At 46.7% G+C, this 15055-nt stretch overlaps 1 protein-coding gene across 6 annotated transcripts in view; it reads left to right on the top strand.

The window, feature by feature from the left end:
* The window catches only part of CPNE4 (copine 4), a 180352-nt gene that overhangs the window by 118630 nt on the left and 46667 nt on the right, over nucleotides 1-15055 (top strand). For all 6 annotated transcript variants that reach the window (XM_064169833.1, XM_064169830.1, XM_064169832.1 and 3 more), the window contains 4 exons: nucleotides 2284-2355; nucleotides 5598-5672; nucleotides 9368-9451; nucleotides 10231-10320. In XM_064169833.1, the coding sequence (XP_064025903.1) occupies nucleotides 2284-2355; nucleotides 5598-5672; nucleotides 9368-9451; nucleotides 10231-10320 (321 nt within the window). The remainder of the gene's footprint in view (nucleotides 1-2283; nucleotides 2356-5597; nucleotides 5673-9367; nucleotides 9452-10230; nucleotides 10321-15055) is intronic.

Genomic DNA, 15055 nt, shown 5'->3' with positions numbered 1-15055 from the left:
GTAATGTTAGTGAAAGTTATTCCTGTGCTTGCCTAGGGAAGGGCCACACAGGGAAATACATTTTACAAGGTTCTTAAACAAGCCAGGTAAAATAGGTCATTATATTTAACAGCTCCTCTTACACAGTGCTGATTAGTCACGACTTGGAGAGCAAACCTTCCTTGGAGTCCTTGCTCCAGAGAGACTGCTGGGCAGTGCATGGTGCACAGCTGGGGAGGGTGCTTCGGTGCTTTGATCCCAAGTGATGCATCTGCTCATATTTTTAAAACGAAAAATAACAAAGCACCTTTACATATTTTATATTGGAAATTGGATCAAATGTGATCCATGTGAATCCAGGTTTAACTGCAGCATGTGTTCAGATCTGGCTTTCACCTCTTTGGGCTTATATGTAATGAGGCAAATTCAGATACCAGCCGCCGTCCTGCCTAGTGGAACTGATATCCCTTGGCAGCACAGAGCAGAAATCCATCTGAGATGGTGCTCTGCCGAGATGATTGCACGTTTGATAAGCAGGAGTCACTTCATGTGCGTGTCTTCCTTCTCTGGAGCAGAGCAGGGCTCTGACGTGCTGCTCCCACCTCTTGCAAATGTCTGCAGTGTGAATGTTTCACTGGGCACGGGGCTGGCGCAGAGCAGAGCGGGGTTTATATGTGGCTGTAGATGCAAACAAACCTCATTTTTCTTCTCAACTCTTAGCCTTACTTCTTAAACCTCTGAGATTTCTGTCAGTCTGCTCACTCACAGGTCACACTTCTAATGAAATGTTCACGAAGCAACATGCTCTAGAAATAGGCTGAGGTGTACCAGGGCTGCACTGGATTCTTCTGTCTGTGTTCTGGAAAGAAGGGAGACATTGACTTTCTGCACCTCTGCACATCAGTTTGGGACAAAACACCTTTTCCTCTAAAGTTTTAAATGGCAACTGCTTGAAGCAGGAGCCAAGCCAGAAACTCCCACCAGACGGAAGGTCTTCTTGTATGTCATTCAGCTCTCTCTAACTCCAGGCTCGGGCAAATGCTTCCTAGGCTCTCGAGTTGTCCATGTTTAGGACTGACTGCTGGCAGTCAGGTCAGCAGATGCTGCTTGTGGTGATGGTCAGAAGAAGATTTACCCTGCTACATAATAAATATGCTGCTGATGGCAGCTCCTTCAGAAGTGGTGCTTTTAACCAACATGAACAGAAAGGGCAATTGACTGCTAAGTAAAAGAGATTTCTTGGTAGTTATTGCAGTCATAGTTTGCAGATCTTTAATTGCTAATTACAGTTTGAAGCAACAATACTGGCACATTGTTGCCAGATGGAAGATTAATTTCACTGGCCACTTAATGACTGCACCTAGATAGACATATTTACATATGCAGAGTGCTTACTGTGTGGTGGTGATGCTAACAGCTTAGGAAGTGAACCTTGTTAATGCCATCTCCTAATGGGTATGGCAGAACAAATGATCCTCTCCAAAGATGTGCCACCTGCATGGGAGCCCCTGAGCTCAGTGCCATAGATTGCAGTGGAAGAGCTTTTGAGGTTGTAAGTGCACCCTGGGGAAGGAGAGAGGTCCTGCAGATAGAGGGGCCCTGCTGCCCAGCTGCCGTGGTTCATTGTCTGCCGGGTTGTTAGGGAAACTGAATGATTATTGATATGGGAAGTGGCACCTTTGTGTGCATCGTTCTGGTAGCAGTTGTTTCAGGGGCATTTATAGGTTGGTCAGTTGCCAGGTTCATTTGCAGCACTGAGTTGCAGTGGAGGTCTGGTACCTGTTATGCAGAGAGCCAGTGTTGGAGGTGAAGCTATGGGAGAGATTGCTTGCTTTTGCCCTCAGCTTGGAGTTGATGGCACTTTTGAATGAAGTAAATTCCTTCTGTTTGAAATGGCTTTGAGTTTCCTGTCAAAATATGTGGGGTTTGGAAGCATCTCTGATAGGTTTGCTATGTACAGCTCCCCTTTGCTTTCTGGGAAGTCCACTTCAAGCTTAGTCCTGTCCTACCATCATCACCATCGTGGCCATAATTGAGCAGAATATGAGATGCGGTTTCTACTCTTCTGCTCAACTCAACAAGTTGTGTTCTTCCCATTTTGCTCAACTCCATTTGTCCTTCCACTACATCCTGTCTGCAGAATTCTTGGGGACCCTTTGTTGTGATATTGTAGTGCACACCCTGATCACGGTTGAAGAGGGCACTTCCATACATGAAGAAAGGCAGCATAAAAGTGCAGTCGCCATAAGCCACATTTTTACCATGGTCTCTGATGTTTTCCCCTTTGTTTTTGTTGTTGTACAGATTGTTTCTCAGAGGAAACTCTCCAAGTCCTTACTCAAACATGGGAACACAGCAGGGAAGTCATCTATAACAGTAAGTTGCTCTTAAAAACACTTCTGTTTTCCTGTTGCTTAGAAGTACCTAATATGAGTTACTGGTCCTAAAGGCATCCTGCTAAGGCAGCAGAACAGCCCTTGACTGAGAAATGTGTTGAAGGCATTTAACAAGTTACTTGTCCTGTTTCTGACAAATGCTTGTTGTGAGGAACTGGCAACAAGTAATGTACAATTTGTATAGAAGCCACAATTATCATTACTACTACTTTTAAATAACTTTGGCAGCAAACAAGTCATGCTGGTTGATTACTTTTAGTTGCAAGTCTGTTACAGCCTTCAGTAACACAGCTGTAGACTTAGTTGTACTAGAATGCAGTTACAGACTGAGTAGTTCTAGCCCCACGTGTACCTGGAAATCTGCAGGTCAGTGAATTACCTCTCTTTAGCCTCTCTCTTTGCTGGCTGCTTTGGGAGCTCGAGCTTGGCTGTGCTGAACCCAGCGTGCTCCTGACATTTGCAGCCCGGCAGTGGGAAACAGACTAGAGTAAAATATTCTGCTTTGGGAATCTCTGCTGCTTTGCTTACAGACTTGGGAAGGATTTTCTTCCTTGATGTGCAGATAGCTGGATTAGTTTCTTTTGCTTTGGTTGTTTGATTTTTTTCTGCTTCCAGCTACGACAAAGACAGCAGACTTATAAATAATGCCAAGGGAATTTTCTCAGATATGTTCACTGATGCTTGACTAGGATGGGATTTGTTTAAATGCGTGAGGCCATGCGAGAGATATGGGTTGGAAAGGAATTCCCTGTTCACCTCACTGCATAGAAACAGGAGAGAGATTTTCTCTCTGAATAATTTGGTGGTGTTTGCCTTCTGGGATTATCTGGGCAGACTTCATCCCTGTGGTGTTCTGAACCTGCCTCGATGAGGGATACAAGAGTCCAGTCTTGTGCAATCACAAATGCTCTGGTTCAGTTAATAGAGTGTTCTGCTAAGAAACAGTGCTCAGTGATACACAGCAGATGAGAGAAGCTGAGTGAGTAGTCCCTGCTGGCCTAATGATGGGGGATAACCATGAAATATGGACCTTAGGTACTTGCTTTGGCTTCTGAACAGTTGACTTCACTGGAATGGCAGAAAACTTGAGCTTGGCTTAAAGATATTGTGTGAAAAGTCTCAACCAGAGTAAGTCAAAGGGATTATTTATCATAATTTCTGGCCCTGGGTGTTTAGCAGGTATCTGTGAGGTATGGAAGTTACAAATACTGCTTTCCTAACTTGTTCAGTGCACTGAATTCCGTTTTTCATAGGCTTTGGGAAGTGGCTTGCTCAGGATGTTCTGCTGGAGTATTGTCAGTCCTTTGTGTGATGCCCTACTGACATGTGCTGGGGCCAGAGTGCAGAGTGAAGCTGTGTGTGGGTATTCTGCAGAAGGAAGTGCCACAGGTCACTGTCGTGAAGTGGCACAGGCAGAAGAGTTGCCATTCAGGGAATTTAATTTCATTTAATTCATTTCCAATTAACATCAACATGTAATTACTGATTCAGGCATTGAGAAACAAATGTGGCAAACAAACTCCTAGGAAAAGCACTTTTTCTCCACCATCCCTAGGCACAACTTCAGTCTGACACTTCTCCTGCACCCTTCACAGCCTCCACTGCCTTTGCCTTCACATGCTCAGTCCCCATGGTGAGGAGGCAAATGGCACAGGTCAGGGTCAGAGCATCAAGATTTCTGCTTTGTTGCTCTTTGTTAGTCATTCTTATAGCTCTGCCATGGGCTTACACATGGGGCACAATGCCTCTGGAATGTCCTTTCTCCAGCACAGGCTAGCCTGTTGGTGCAAGAAGATACCTCTTGTGATATGGAACACTTCCTTCCAAGGATGCTCCTCTAGCTGTGTGCCCAGCATCCCCTTCCCCATGCCTCCTTCTGGATCTTCTTTAGGATGGCCTCATGGGCACCTTTGTGCCTCCTACCTCTGGAAGCTGCTGCTCTTTCTTAAACACATTCACAGAGACACCTTGTGCCTCTTGGCTGGGCTGATGTTTTTAGGTGCACTGCTGAGCCAGCTGTGACCAGCCTTCCCAAACAGGTCATCCCTGCAGCCCCTGCTCCCAGAACCCTGCCAGTTATCCCAAGGCAGAGTTTAACTTCATTTCTGTCAAAGGAAGAAAAAGTGTTCTTAGAACATCTTGGAAATGCTGCAGTTAACCCAAGTTGTGGGCAGTCTGGTCAGTTACTGGGGGGTGCAGATGTGGGTTGTGAGAGCATCCTACGCTGCAGTGCTCTGGCTGCAGCTCTAACCCCAGTGGCCTTCAACTAGTTTGAGGAACAGTTGAGGTGTCCCAGCTGGTCCCTGAGGACCTGGAGTCTGTGCTGAGGAGATGGTATAAGCCTGGCTGAGATGGTGCCAGGTATGCAGCCATGGGTATGAAAGACCCAGGAAACAGATTCTTGTGGGTGATGTAATCTTCAGGGAGAATTTATAACTGGGGAAGATTGTAACTGCCAACCAGAACAGAGTGTGGCTTGCTTCAGAGAACACTTCCCAGCGGCATTCCCCAAGTGTGGTAAACGCCTGCTGCCCCTGGAGGTTTTAGTGGCTTGGTTGGGAAGGCTGGCTTGGCTGGGATTTAAGCACTGCATGAGACACCATCGTTATCAGCATACCCTACCCTATCTGAAGGAGTCACACTGCATTATTTTAGTGCTGCTCCCTTCTGACTCTGTCTGCAGTAACTTCCTCTGCAGTGTCTCTGCTGTGGAACGGCTGCACCAGACCTGCTGGCTATGAGCTTTCCATGGCCACTAAGGGCAGATGATCTCAATGCTGCTTCCTTTGCCTTGTCAAATGATGCTGCAGCAGTGTAGAGCAGTGTAAGCTTCAAGCCCAAATACTACCACAGTTGTATACCCTTTTTTGTCTCCTTGGACACTGAGTGAGACTGTGGAGTTCTGCCCTGGCCTGTCTGAGGAAAGAACTTGGTCAAAGGGAAGGGACCCCTGATGTTGATGTCTGTCCACTGACAAGTGATTGACGAGGTGCGGTCGCATGATACAAAGTGATCCAGGTTTGCAGGCTTAGTGAAGTGACACCATCAGCTGAGTGAGGGATTCACAGAAAGCCGTTAGCCCTTCCTGATTGCAGAGAGAAGCACCTTAGCTTGCACCACCTTTGAGTTTCCTAATGGGGTCTGCAGTGTTTCCACTGGAAGATGGCATCTTTGTTCCCTTGCATTGCCCCACGGGAGACTCACCTGTGGCTTTCCATTTAGGTGATTGCTGAGGAGCTGTCTGGCAATGATGACTACGTTGAACTTTCCTTCAGCGCACGGAAGCTGGATGACAAGGTGAGCTGCTGGGTGACGAGGTGAGCTGCTGGGTGACGAGGTGAGCTGCTGGGTGACGAGGTGAGCTGCTGGGTGATGAGGTGAGCTGCTGGGTGGCAACCTCACGGAGAGATGGATGCCTGCACATAGGATCTGATGAGATTATCCCTGACAGATAGTTTTTGCCTTGTATTGTTAAACACATCAGAGACTTCAGATGAATGTTTGCAATGAGGCTTGCTTCAATTGCAAAGTAATTAAAAAAACTCTCAAGAGAATCTAATTAAACTAGGACAAGTTAATTATTCTATAACCAAGACAGTTTAATTATTTAAAATGCCACCAATCAGAAGTGCTTAGAGAAGTGAACTTTCTGTAAGCAGTCGAAGTGTCTTAAAATAAAGCTAGAAAAGTTCATAATGACTTAGGTACACGTTTTGTGAACTAGAGACTGCTGCATATTTCTTCAGGACTTTCCTTCTTTAGTAAGAGAGCTGTCCCCTGACTCCAGCACTGCTCTTCATTGTGAGGGTTGCCTCTTTTCGGAAACAACCATTGCCATTTAGCAATATTTAGGTAACGAGCACCTTGAGCAACACACAGCCCAAGAAATGCACTCTTTGTTATTTCAGTGTCATAGCAGCCATACTTGGTTGAGGTAGTCCAGAGAATATCTCTGCAATTAATCAATGTCATAAGACTGTGATTCTTTCTAGATTATGTGGTTTACAGTAACTGAGGATATGTCGCTAGTCCTGGCCTTTCTTAGGGATGGAGCTGCTTCCAGTTAGAAACATGGCAACACCATGCACAAGTTTATGGTTCTGATACTCCAAGCCTGTGCTTGTAACCATTTGGTGTAACTTACTGTCAAATCAGTGAGAGTACTTCTGGGGCCATACATCAGATTTTCAAAATCAGTCTCTAACCAATGAGTAATTTTTTTGTTTGAAGCTGCCAGAAAAACTCAGGCAAGGAGCAAATACACAGAAAGATTAATAGAACCAGAGTTTATTTAGAACCCACAGGTAAACAACATCACTGTGCTTCAGGATCATTAACAGTCTCTCTTCAGACAGACACCTTTGGAGGTGATTTCCAAGGATGTAGCCAAGTCTCTTCCTGTTCTACATACTGTCACACTTACAAAAAAAGAAGGATGTGTACAGCATGACGAGACTCCACTTGGTCATTCCTTTTCCACAGCTGTTAACTCTAATCTGGTGTGGATATTAGGGTTGCTTATGGCTCTCGTTGGCAAGAATTAAAAGGATGCTGGCAGGGTATGCTGTTGAGCCAGCAGCTGTAGAGAGAACTGAAACACTCTGTGGGGACAAGCTGGGGAGAACCTCTCTGAAAGACCTGAGGAGTATTTCACTCCTGCCGTGGTAACCTGCCCCATCAAGGTGGGCTTCATCGAATGAGGTGTTCCTGGATCATGCAGTGTGCCACTCAAGCAATGACTCACCATGTTCTGAGTCAAAACTCCAGCTTTCTGCTGATGAAAATCTCTGGAAGCCTATTACAGCTGGAAGAAGTATTTTCATTTTCTCCAGGCAGAGACGTGGCTCTAAACCGGACTGAACTTTGGCTTTCCTCATTTATAAGAAAAGGTCGTGGCTCTGGATACGGCTTACGATGAATGTTGACAGCTGTAGCTGCAAGGCACCCTCAGTAATTACTGAAGCCTGAAATTGCTGCCATGGGTTAACCCATTGGTTCATCACTTCCACCTTTAACAGTTGATTAGTTCAGCCATTGGTGGCAAAGCATGAGTGCTCTGAGGCCAAAAGAGCTGCCAAAGAGTTGAGAAGAGCCCATCTTGTAAAATCCCAAATCTCTTGGTACTCAGATGGAGGTGTAACACAGAAGCAGACTGAGGGCTGGAACTGACCTCCTAGTGTCCTGAAAACCAGAAGCCTGAGGAAGCATCGTTCATGCTGGGCTGCACTGGGTCACCTGGGTAAAGCCAGACGTTCTTGCAACTGGCAGAAGATGAGTTCAAGCCTAATGGCTCACAGCTTGGGGATAAAGGAATGAATGGGGCAGGATTTGGATGTGCTTCAAGGATAGAAAGGAGAACAGATTCTTCCCATCCATTACCAGCAGTGGCATTTTGAATGGACAAGAATTCCTTCCTCCCCTCTTTAAAGAAGAACTCCTTGAAAGAGGTCTGCACTGTGGTCCTTAAACCCATGCATTTCCTTTGCTAGGGAGCAGGACGGGAACCTGCCCCTTCTGGTGAATGGAACAGCATTCCTTGGCGTGGTCTAACAGGCAGGGTGCGTTGGTTTGGCTGTAGGTTTTTTTAACTCCCTCCACATAGAATTGCAGGGGTTTTGGAGAAGCCACAAACCAGGCAAAACCTGCTCAGCTTTCCCTGAAACGTTCAGCAGGAGATGTGAAGGAAGTGATAGGTGTGAAATCTTCCTGTAGTTTGCTGCCTTTGCAGAGGCAAAGGCTCCGTCTCTTATCACAGGGCTTTATTTGGATGGCACCACTGCATTTGCCTGTCTCAAGGGAGCCCAGCTAGCTCAGAGGGCTCCTCTTTGTTTCAGGTGATCCCCTGAGAGCACTTTGCTGCGGAACAGTAACTGTTGGGAAGGGTCTGCTGCCATAATGGCTGTGTTACAGTTACCATAACAAGCAGCTACAGTTTTATGAGAGCTGTAACAAATTACGAGCACTGAGGCAAGCAAACGGCTCTTGCTCTTCCTCTTCCCAGAGAGGTAGCTGCCATTCCTTGGGAAAGTTTCCTCAGCAGGTGTCTGCAAAGGACAGAGCAGTGCTACTTTGCTTAGGTGTTTTCCTGGTATTAAACTTAATCCTCTATGCCTCATCTGGCTGCCAAAGAATTTTCCAAATGATTGTGCCTTTGGGCTACTTCTGTCCTTTTCTGAGGGACCTGACCCTCAAACCTCATTTTTAAAGAGAGCCATGAACGGAAAATCACTGTACTGAAGATGAGTCCAAGTAACTGCTCAGAAGTGGTGCGCTGTGGCAGTAGCAAATGCATCTCATTGGTGCAGGTTTGTGTGGGAATGCTCAGGCCTTTGGGCTGGATGTGCCTCTGGGGAAGGTGCTTTGTAGTGCAGTGGCTTTGTGACCCTCAGCCTGTGTCACAGGCTTGCTTGTGCTTAGGGACATCGAGCAACTTCCTGCACTCCCCTGGCCTGTTTGTCAGCGTAACAAGGGCCATGTTCTCACATCGTATAGGGGCTTGCTTCTCTAACCTTCTCTAGTCCATCTCCCTGGTACTTAGGTTGGTGGGTAGCAGGACAGTGTCCTGGCTGTTTAACTTTTGGTCTGAGAGGGTGGGCGAGAAGTGTGGAATTCAACCCCACTCTAGAATGTGTCTCAAGGGCCTTGTGTGACACGCAGCTGGTGCCAAAAGACCCAGCAGGTAAGAAAGAAACAAGCTCGGTGGATGAAAGATATAAAGCTCAGGAATTTGGACTGGGTGTAAGAAGGAAAAGGGCTGCAAAGTAACATTCACAATTCCACCTGCTCCGATGGAGCAGTCAAGCTGCGAACAGCAGCAGTGCCTTGGAAATGCTTGTGGAACAAGGAGAAGAGGGAAATATTGCTGAGGGACACCAAGAACCTCACTAAGCCGGGGCTGGGGTCTCCCTTTTCATTAGCAGGCAGGCAGCGGTGCGCTGTGCCTGAAGAGCTCCCAGAAGTCTCGGAACAGCCTGTCCTGTGCTTTGTTTCAGGACTTTTTCAGCAAATCCGATCCTTTCCTGGAGATTTTCCGGATGAATGACGACGCAACCCAGCAGCTTGTTCACAGGACTGAGGTATGGGCAGGGTCGGGTTTACTTTCCAGAGATGCAGGCAGGCTGTCAGCAGGAACAGTTTGTTTCCCATGCAGGCTTTCACGTTTGAACACAGTTCTGTCTGTTACGCAGCTGTCGAGCGGAGGCTATGGGGTCTGGAGCTCCGCGCGAGGCTAAGGCAAGAGCATTAGGCACAGTGCTGCGGCCAGAGAGCCGCACGGCACCGCGGCCAGAGAGCCGCACGGCGTTAAACCTGTGGGCTCGCAGGGCAGGAGCTGCACCTCCTCCCAGGCTGCTGGTGCTAAAGGGATTGGTGAGCTGGGTGCTTGGCACTCGTTGCCTCTGTCCCAGTATCATTACTGCTTCCATGTCATGACTGACACTCTAAAAAAGCAGATACTTGGGGTCATCAACCTATCTATTACAGACCCCATAAAGTCTTCCAGGCCAGAATACTGCCCATCCACATTGCCTACTCCTGCAGCTCCTCCATGGCTTCAGAGATGGATCTGGCAGCCTTTCCCTCGAGCATTAGCGTTCCAAGGCGTGGCAATGCCGGGCAGTCTCTGCAGCATGGTCTGTGAGGGCCTGTACCCCTTTCTGGGGCTTTCACGGGGGGGAGTGTTGCAGACTGTGCACACACTCAAAGGCACGCACACTGTGCATGTTGTTTTGCAAACTCTGCTGAGCTCTGCTTTCTCCTCTTCCTGGTGAGCATACTGTGCTGAAGAGCGTGGCTGTTCGTGTTCTTTGGAGATCTGCTGAAGTCCAGGATTCCCTTCATTTCTTTTTGCTTGTAGGTTGTGATGAATAACTTAAATCCAACATGGAAGACGTTCAAAGTGTCTGTGAATTCTCTGTGCAGCGGGGACCAGGACCGCAGGCTGAAGGTCAGAAGTCACTCTACTTTCTAAACAGTTTTACTGGGAGTAAGCAAAACTTTGCCTCCCTTTTTCAATTGAAGATTCCAACTACTCTGCACTGCCATCACCTCTGATGGAAAAGATGCCCATACAACTGCTTCATGAGTACCACAATAAAAGGAAGGGGGCCAGGACGTGGTAATCCACTGTAATCAGTGGGCTGTGAGCTGCGCCTCTTACAGTAACTTCAGGACATGATGGGGCTGCTTTTAGCAATCTGTTGGATTATCTGAACCCAGCATCACTGAGCTGTTGGAAGTGCACTCAATGCAACTGGCAGTCCTGTCACTGTTGCAAACTTTGAAAATGTCTATTTTGAAAGATAAGATAAGATAAGATAAGATAAGCAAGGTCACTGAATTCAGAGCAACCTGTTGTTAGGGTGTCCCTCAAAACTCTTTTGGTAGCATCTTTTACAAAGTCTGGTGATTTGAATTCCTTCTGAGCTTTTTGTCCAAAGATAATCCAGTTTGGTGCCATGTAGCTGTGGTGCAGAGGGCAGTTGGGTTTTTTATTCCTCTCAGGGCCGCAGTGTGAGTGGCTCCTTGCACTGTGAAGCCCTGTGGCACTGCTGCTGCCTCCCTGTGGGTAAGGATGACAAAGTTGCCTCTTCCTGGGCACTTGAGTTGAAAACTTTATTCTGCCAATCTGCCTCATTCTGTCTTATGTCCAGTTGACTTCCTTAGCTCTGTGCATTGATGCTGGAGGAGCTGGGTCTTAGTACATGGGTGGTGTTTGATTTCCTGCTGAGAGGTCTGCCTGCATGTGCCTATAGACCCTGGCATATCTGTGGTGCTGTGGAATGCATTCAGCGGTTTGAAGGAGCTGTGATTTTAATTCATTTCCATAGCTTTATAAACGGCAATGCATTGGCCTGTCAAATGGGAATTTTCACAGGCCATGATCTTCTACGCTTTTGTGATAGATCACTTTGAACAAGGTCTTCCTGAGAGCTCTGCAGTTGCTGAAATTCATAATGTGTGCAGTGCCTCTTCCTCCTCATTGACACTGTTAGATGATGTGGTCCTTGCTTGCAGTAGTAACAGAAGCAGCTCTGCAGCCTACCAGAAAGGTTTTGATATTGTGCTGGGTGGGAATAGGCAATACTTTTACTTACATTTGTTTTTAAAGTTCAATGGGATCATCATAATAATGCTTTAATATTCTGTTCCCCAAGGTCTCTTGTGGCATTTGGGGGGTGGAAGGTTGGGTCTTCCTTAAACAGACATACCTGTGCTTTCTTATGATGTCTTCAACCTGGTAAATCTTTCCCTTAAAAGGGTGGATCATTATGGGGGACAAATGCAAGGCCTGTGTAAGTGGGTTGGCTGCCTCGTTGTGAGCTAAGGGAAGGCAAACAGCAGTGGTGATTTGGGTACTGGCTTGGTTGTTACTGCAGCGTTCTCTGGATCGGTGAGCTTCCAGCGACCTTTAGTGTTGCAGCTCCGCTTGTGCAGGTGCACTACAAACTGTGGTACTTCAGCAAGCCCTCAGTATCTCTGAAAGCCAGTGGTGAAAATAACTGAGCAGAGCCTGTGGAGAAGGCCAAGCAGAGCTGGAGATATGAGCAGTAATACGTTCAGACAAGTCCATTAGAGCTTTTATTCTTGCCCATTTTCGCTGTCGCAGCCTGCCTGAAGCACTAATGTGGAAAGATAGGGTTCACGGCCACCAACAATCATTTGTGCAGGGCTGCAGACAGCGTATGGCAGGGAGGGTAATTCAGCCAGTGTCAGTTGGTGATTAGGGAAGCAGGGCTTGAAGGATCTCACACCATTCTGTAAGAGAAGGCTCGCTGGGTTTGCTGTTTGCTTTGGACTTTTAATTCCACATGGAATGAATCACAGCAAGCGGGAGGCTTGCTCCTTATTCACCTGACTGGGTGATCTCAGGCTGCTCTGATGGACTCTGCTCTTCTGCATTTCCGCTTTCAATTTACTTACAAAGTGAGTGCCAGTGGAGCCAGTTATCCCCTGCCTGCTTCCCTGAATGGTGCTGCAGAGGCATCTGCAGCTGGGGTCCTTGTGGACACTCTTCAGCAAGAGAGTGGGGGACTCTGGCTTTACATCTATTTAATGTGAATCAAAAGATGCCTTCAAATGACCTTTTCAGTAAGTCAGTTCCTTTTTGTTGGATCAGGACATTTTCCTGGAATCTTGAGAATAATTGCCTCTCCTTTGAAGGGTGCAGGTCCTGCTTTGCAGCACTGACTCATTAGTCGTTTGAAGGCTGTTACCATGTTCTGAAGTTCCAGGGAAGTTCCTGTAGAACTGCCACTGCAGCTGATAAGTTTAGGTAACAAAAGCCTCCTTCTTTCTGGGCAAAAGAAATGTAAAATAATGAAGCTGAAATGCTGGGGTGTGGTGTACCTTTGATAAGCTAATAGATATGTTTGTACAAATGCTGACTGCCTGACCAGAACAGGCATTTCGAAGCTGTGTTCTGGGAGGCTGAAAGGAGATTTTGAGGATCATACAGAATGAAATGGGACACTGCAAAAGCCAGCTCCTGGAACCTCCTTATACAAATGCCATTGGCCTCCTCCAGTCAATGATTCATTAGAAGGCTGCAATTCTGAAACTTTTCTCTTCCTTCCCTTCCTCTCTTCCTGTGGTTCTCTCTCTATGCCGGTGGCTGCAGACACTGTACTGATTATTAACAGCTCAAGTACCTGGCTTAAGAAGGGCCTCAGTGGATGTGGGGGAGTTGCTGCAGCTCCTTGTCCTAGTTTGTTAGCTTGGATTAGTCTGGAACTCAGTCAGTTTATAACGTGGGGTGTCCTGAATGGATTAATGGCAGCAGAATGTTTAGGGCCCTGATTTACCTGAACCGGTCAAGGACTGATCTGATCAATGTGCAGATGGGCTGCAAGACTTCAGATCATTCCTGAAAACAGAACTCATTATCTGCTGGTGTGTGTGATCTTACCTGGCAGATCCCTTGCGTGCTCTCTCTCTCTCTCTTTGCCTTGGCTGTGCCCGTGTAGTTGAAGATGTTAGGCAAGGAAATACCAGATTGTGGTGAAGACACACGAGATGGAAATGGATTCAAGGAATGAGCTTGATCCCAGTTCTGTTAGAGACAAGGCAACTCTGTCTGACGGCTTTAGCACACACCAGTTCATTCTCCATTATTACAACTGCTGGAAAGGCAAAGGAATCATCGGCTTAAGTAATCTACCTTTGGGCTGAGTGATGTTTGTGAAGTGTGTTGAATTTGAAAGCTATCTCTGAGTGACGTTGTCACAACAATTAGGGGTGCAAGTGGTTTTCACAAGAGATAGACCATCTGACACAGGTTAAAAAGAGAAGAGTTGGTTTTCATATCTCCCAGGGCCTGGGCTGCTGGTGAAGATGGCAGCAAAAGGCTGAAGAGTTTCTACATGTACATGAAATGGGTGGGGTAGAGAGAGAGAAGGGTCTTCCTCCCATCCACCGAGTGACTGTAACAGGTTGAATTTCGGTGTTCACCCTCTAAAAGGAGGTTTTTGCTTCTTGGAGCCCCTGGTTCTGTGAGCCCTGGGGCAGACATGAAGAAACTTTGTCCTGGCATTGCTAGGAGCATCCATTGTGTGAAACAAGGGCACGGAGAGGACAACAATCAAGCAGAAATGTGTGTATGTGTTTTTGACTGGATTAGAGGATCCAGGGAGTGCTTTTTCTGTTTTCTCTTTTGCAAATAAGAGAGGATTGCCTCTAGATAATTGGTACACTGCACTTTGGTGAGCTTACTATCTCTGTGGCTCCACCTCAAGACAAATAAATGCAGCCTTCCATAGCTTTCCTGTGCAAGCCTTCAGCTCAAGGAGTGTTTCAAAGAGCTCTCTCTTGCCTCTCCTGAGCTGCCTCTGAAAGTGAGTTTTCATCTGCTGAGATGAAACAGAGATTCCTGTGGGTGCTGCTGCCTATAATCCAAACCAGAGGTGTTTGGTCTCTCCACAGGACAATAACTGGTGGAGTACTATGTCCCATCCCCAGGACTATGTGAAAGCAGACCAAGCAAAGCCCCGGGAGAGAGGATCAGTTCCACACTGGTGATGAGTTAACCTCAGTATCCTTCCTGTCTTTCAGGTTACAGTGTGGATAATGCACTGAACACCCACAGAGCCCAGCTCTAGCTGCATTGCTGCTTGGGGTGGAAGTTAAAAGGATGAAGTGAAGGCTCTGCTTTCACTAAAACAGATCAGGATTAAGGCTTAGCTCTAACCTTGTAAAGAAGCTGAGTGCCGTAGGGAGAGAACTCTAAAGTGTCACCTATCTTAAAGCAAATCTGTCAGTCTCTTAGCCATGTGTCTACAGGACACTTTACTGCGTGACTTACAGTGTCTCCTGATATTAAAAAGGGGAGAAAATGGAAGTGTAACCAGTTTCTCTTTTTTTCTCCATTTCTTTCAGCTGAGAATGGAAAGAATAGTGAAGGCAATTTCCAGACAATCTTATTTCAGGCTCACAAAGTAGCAAAGCCCCGCACCGGCTGAAACATAAGCAGCTTATAAAGAGCCTTAGTGTCTTCACAGATACCTTTTTTACTGTGTAAATTGAAAATCACCTGCTCCTGTTGTTGTTAAGTCTTGTGATAAATGTATTCTTTGCTGTGAATGATGTATTTTTGCTACTTAAATAGAAAGCTCACCTTACAAGTCTAGTGCTAAACTGTTTCTATATAGTTTATGTCTAACTCAGAGGGCCACACCACCCCCGCA

The sequence above is a fragment of the Pogoniulus pusillus genome, chromosome 32 (assembly GCF_015220805.1).
Source record: "Pogoniulus pusillus isolate bPogPus1 chromosome 32, bPogPus1.pri, whole genome shotgun sequence".
Classification (NCBI taxonomy): domain Eukaryota; kingdom Metazoa; phylum Chordata; class Aves; order Piciformes; family Lybiidae; genus Pogoniulus; species Pogoniulus pusillus.
Note: the sequence above shows the minus strand (reverse complement) of the source record. Positions and strands in the feature narration are given on the sequence as shown.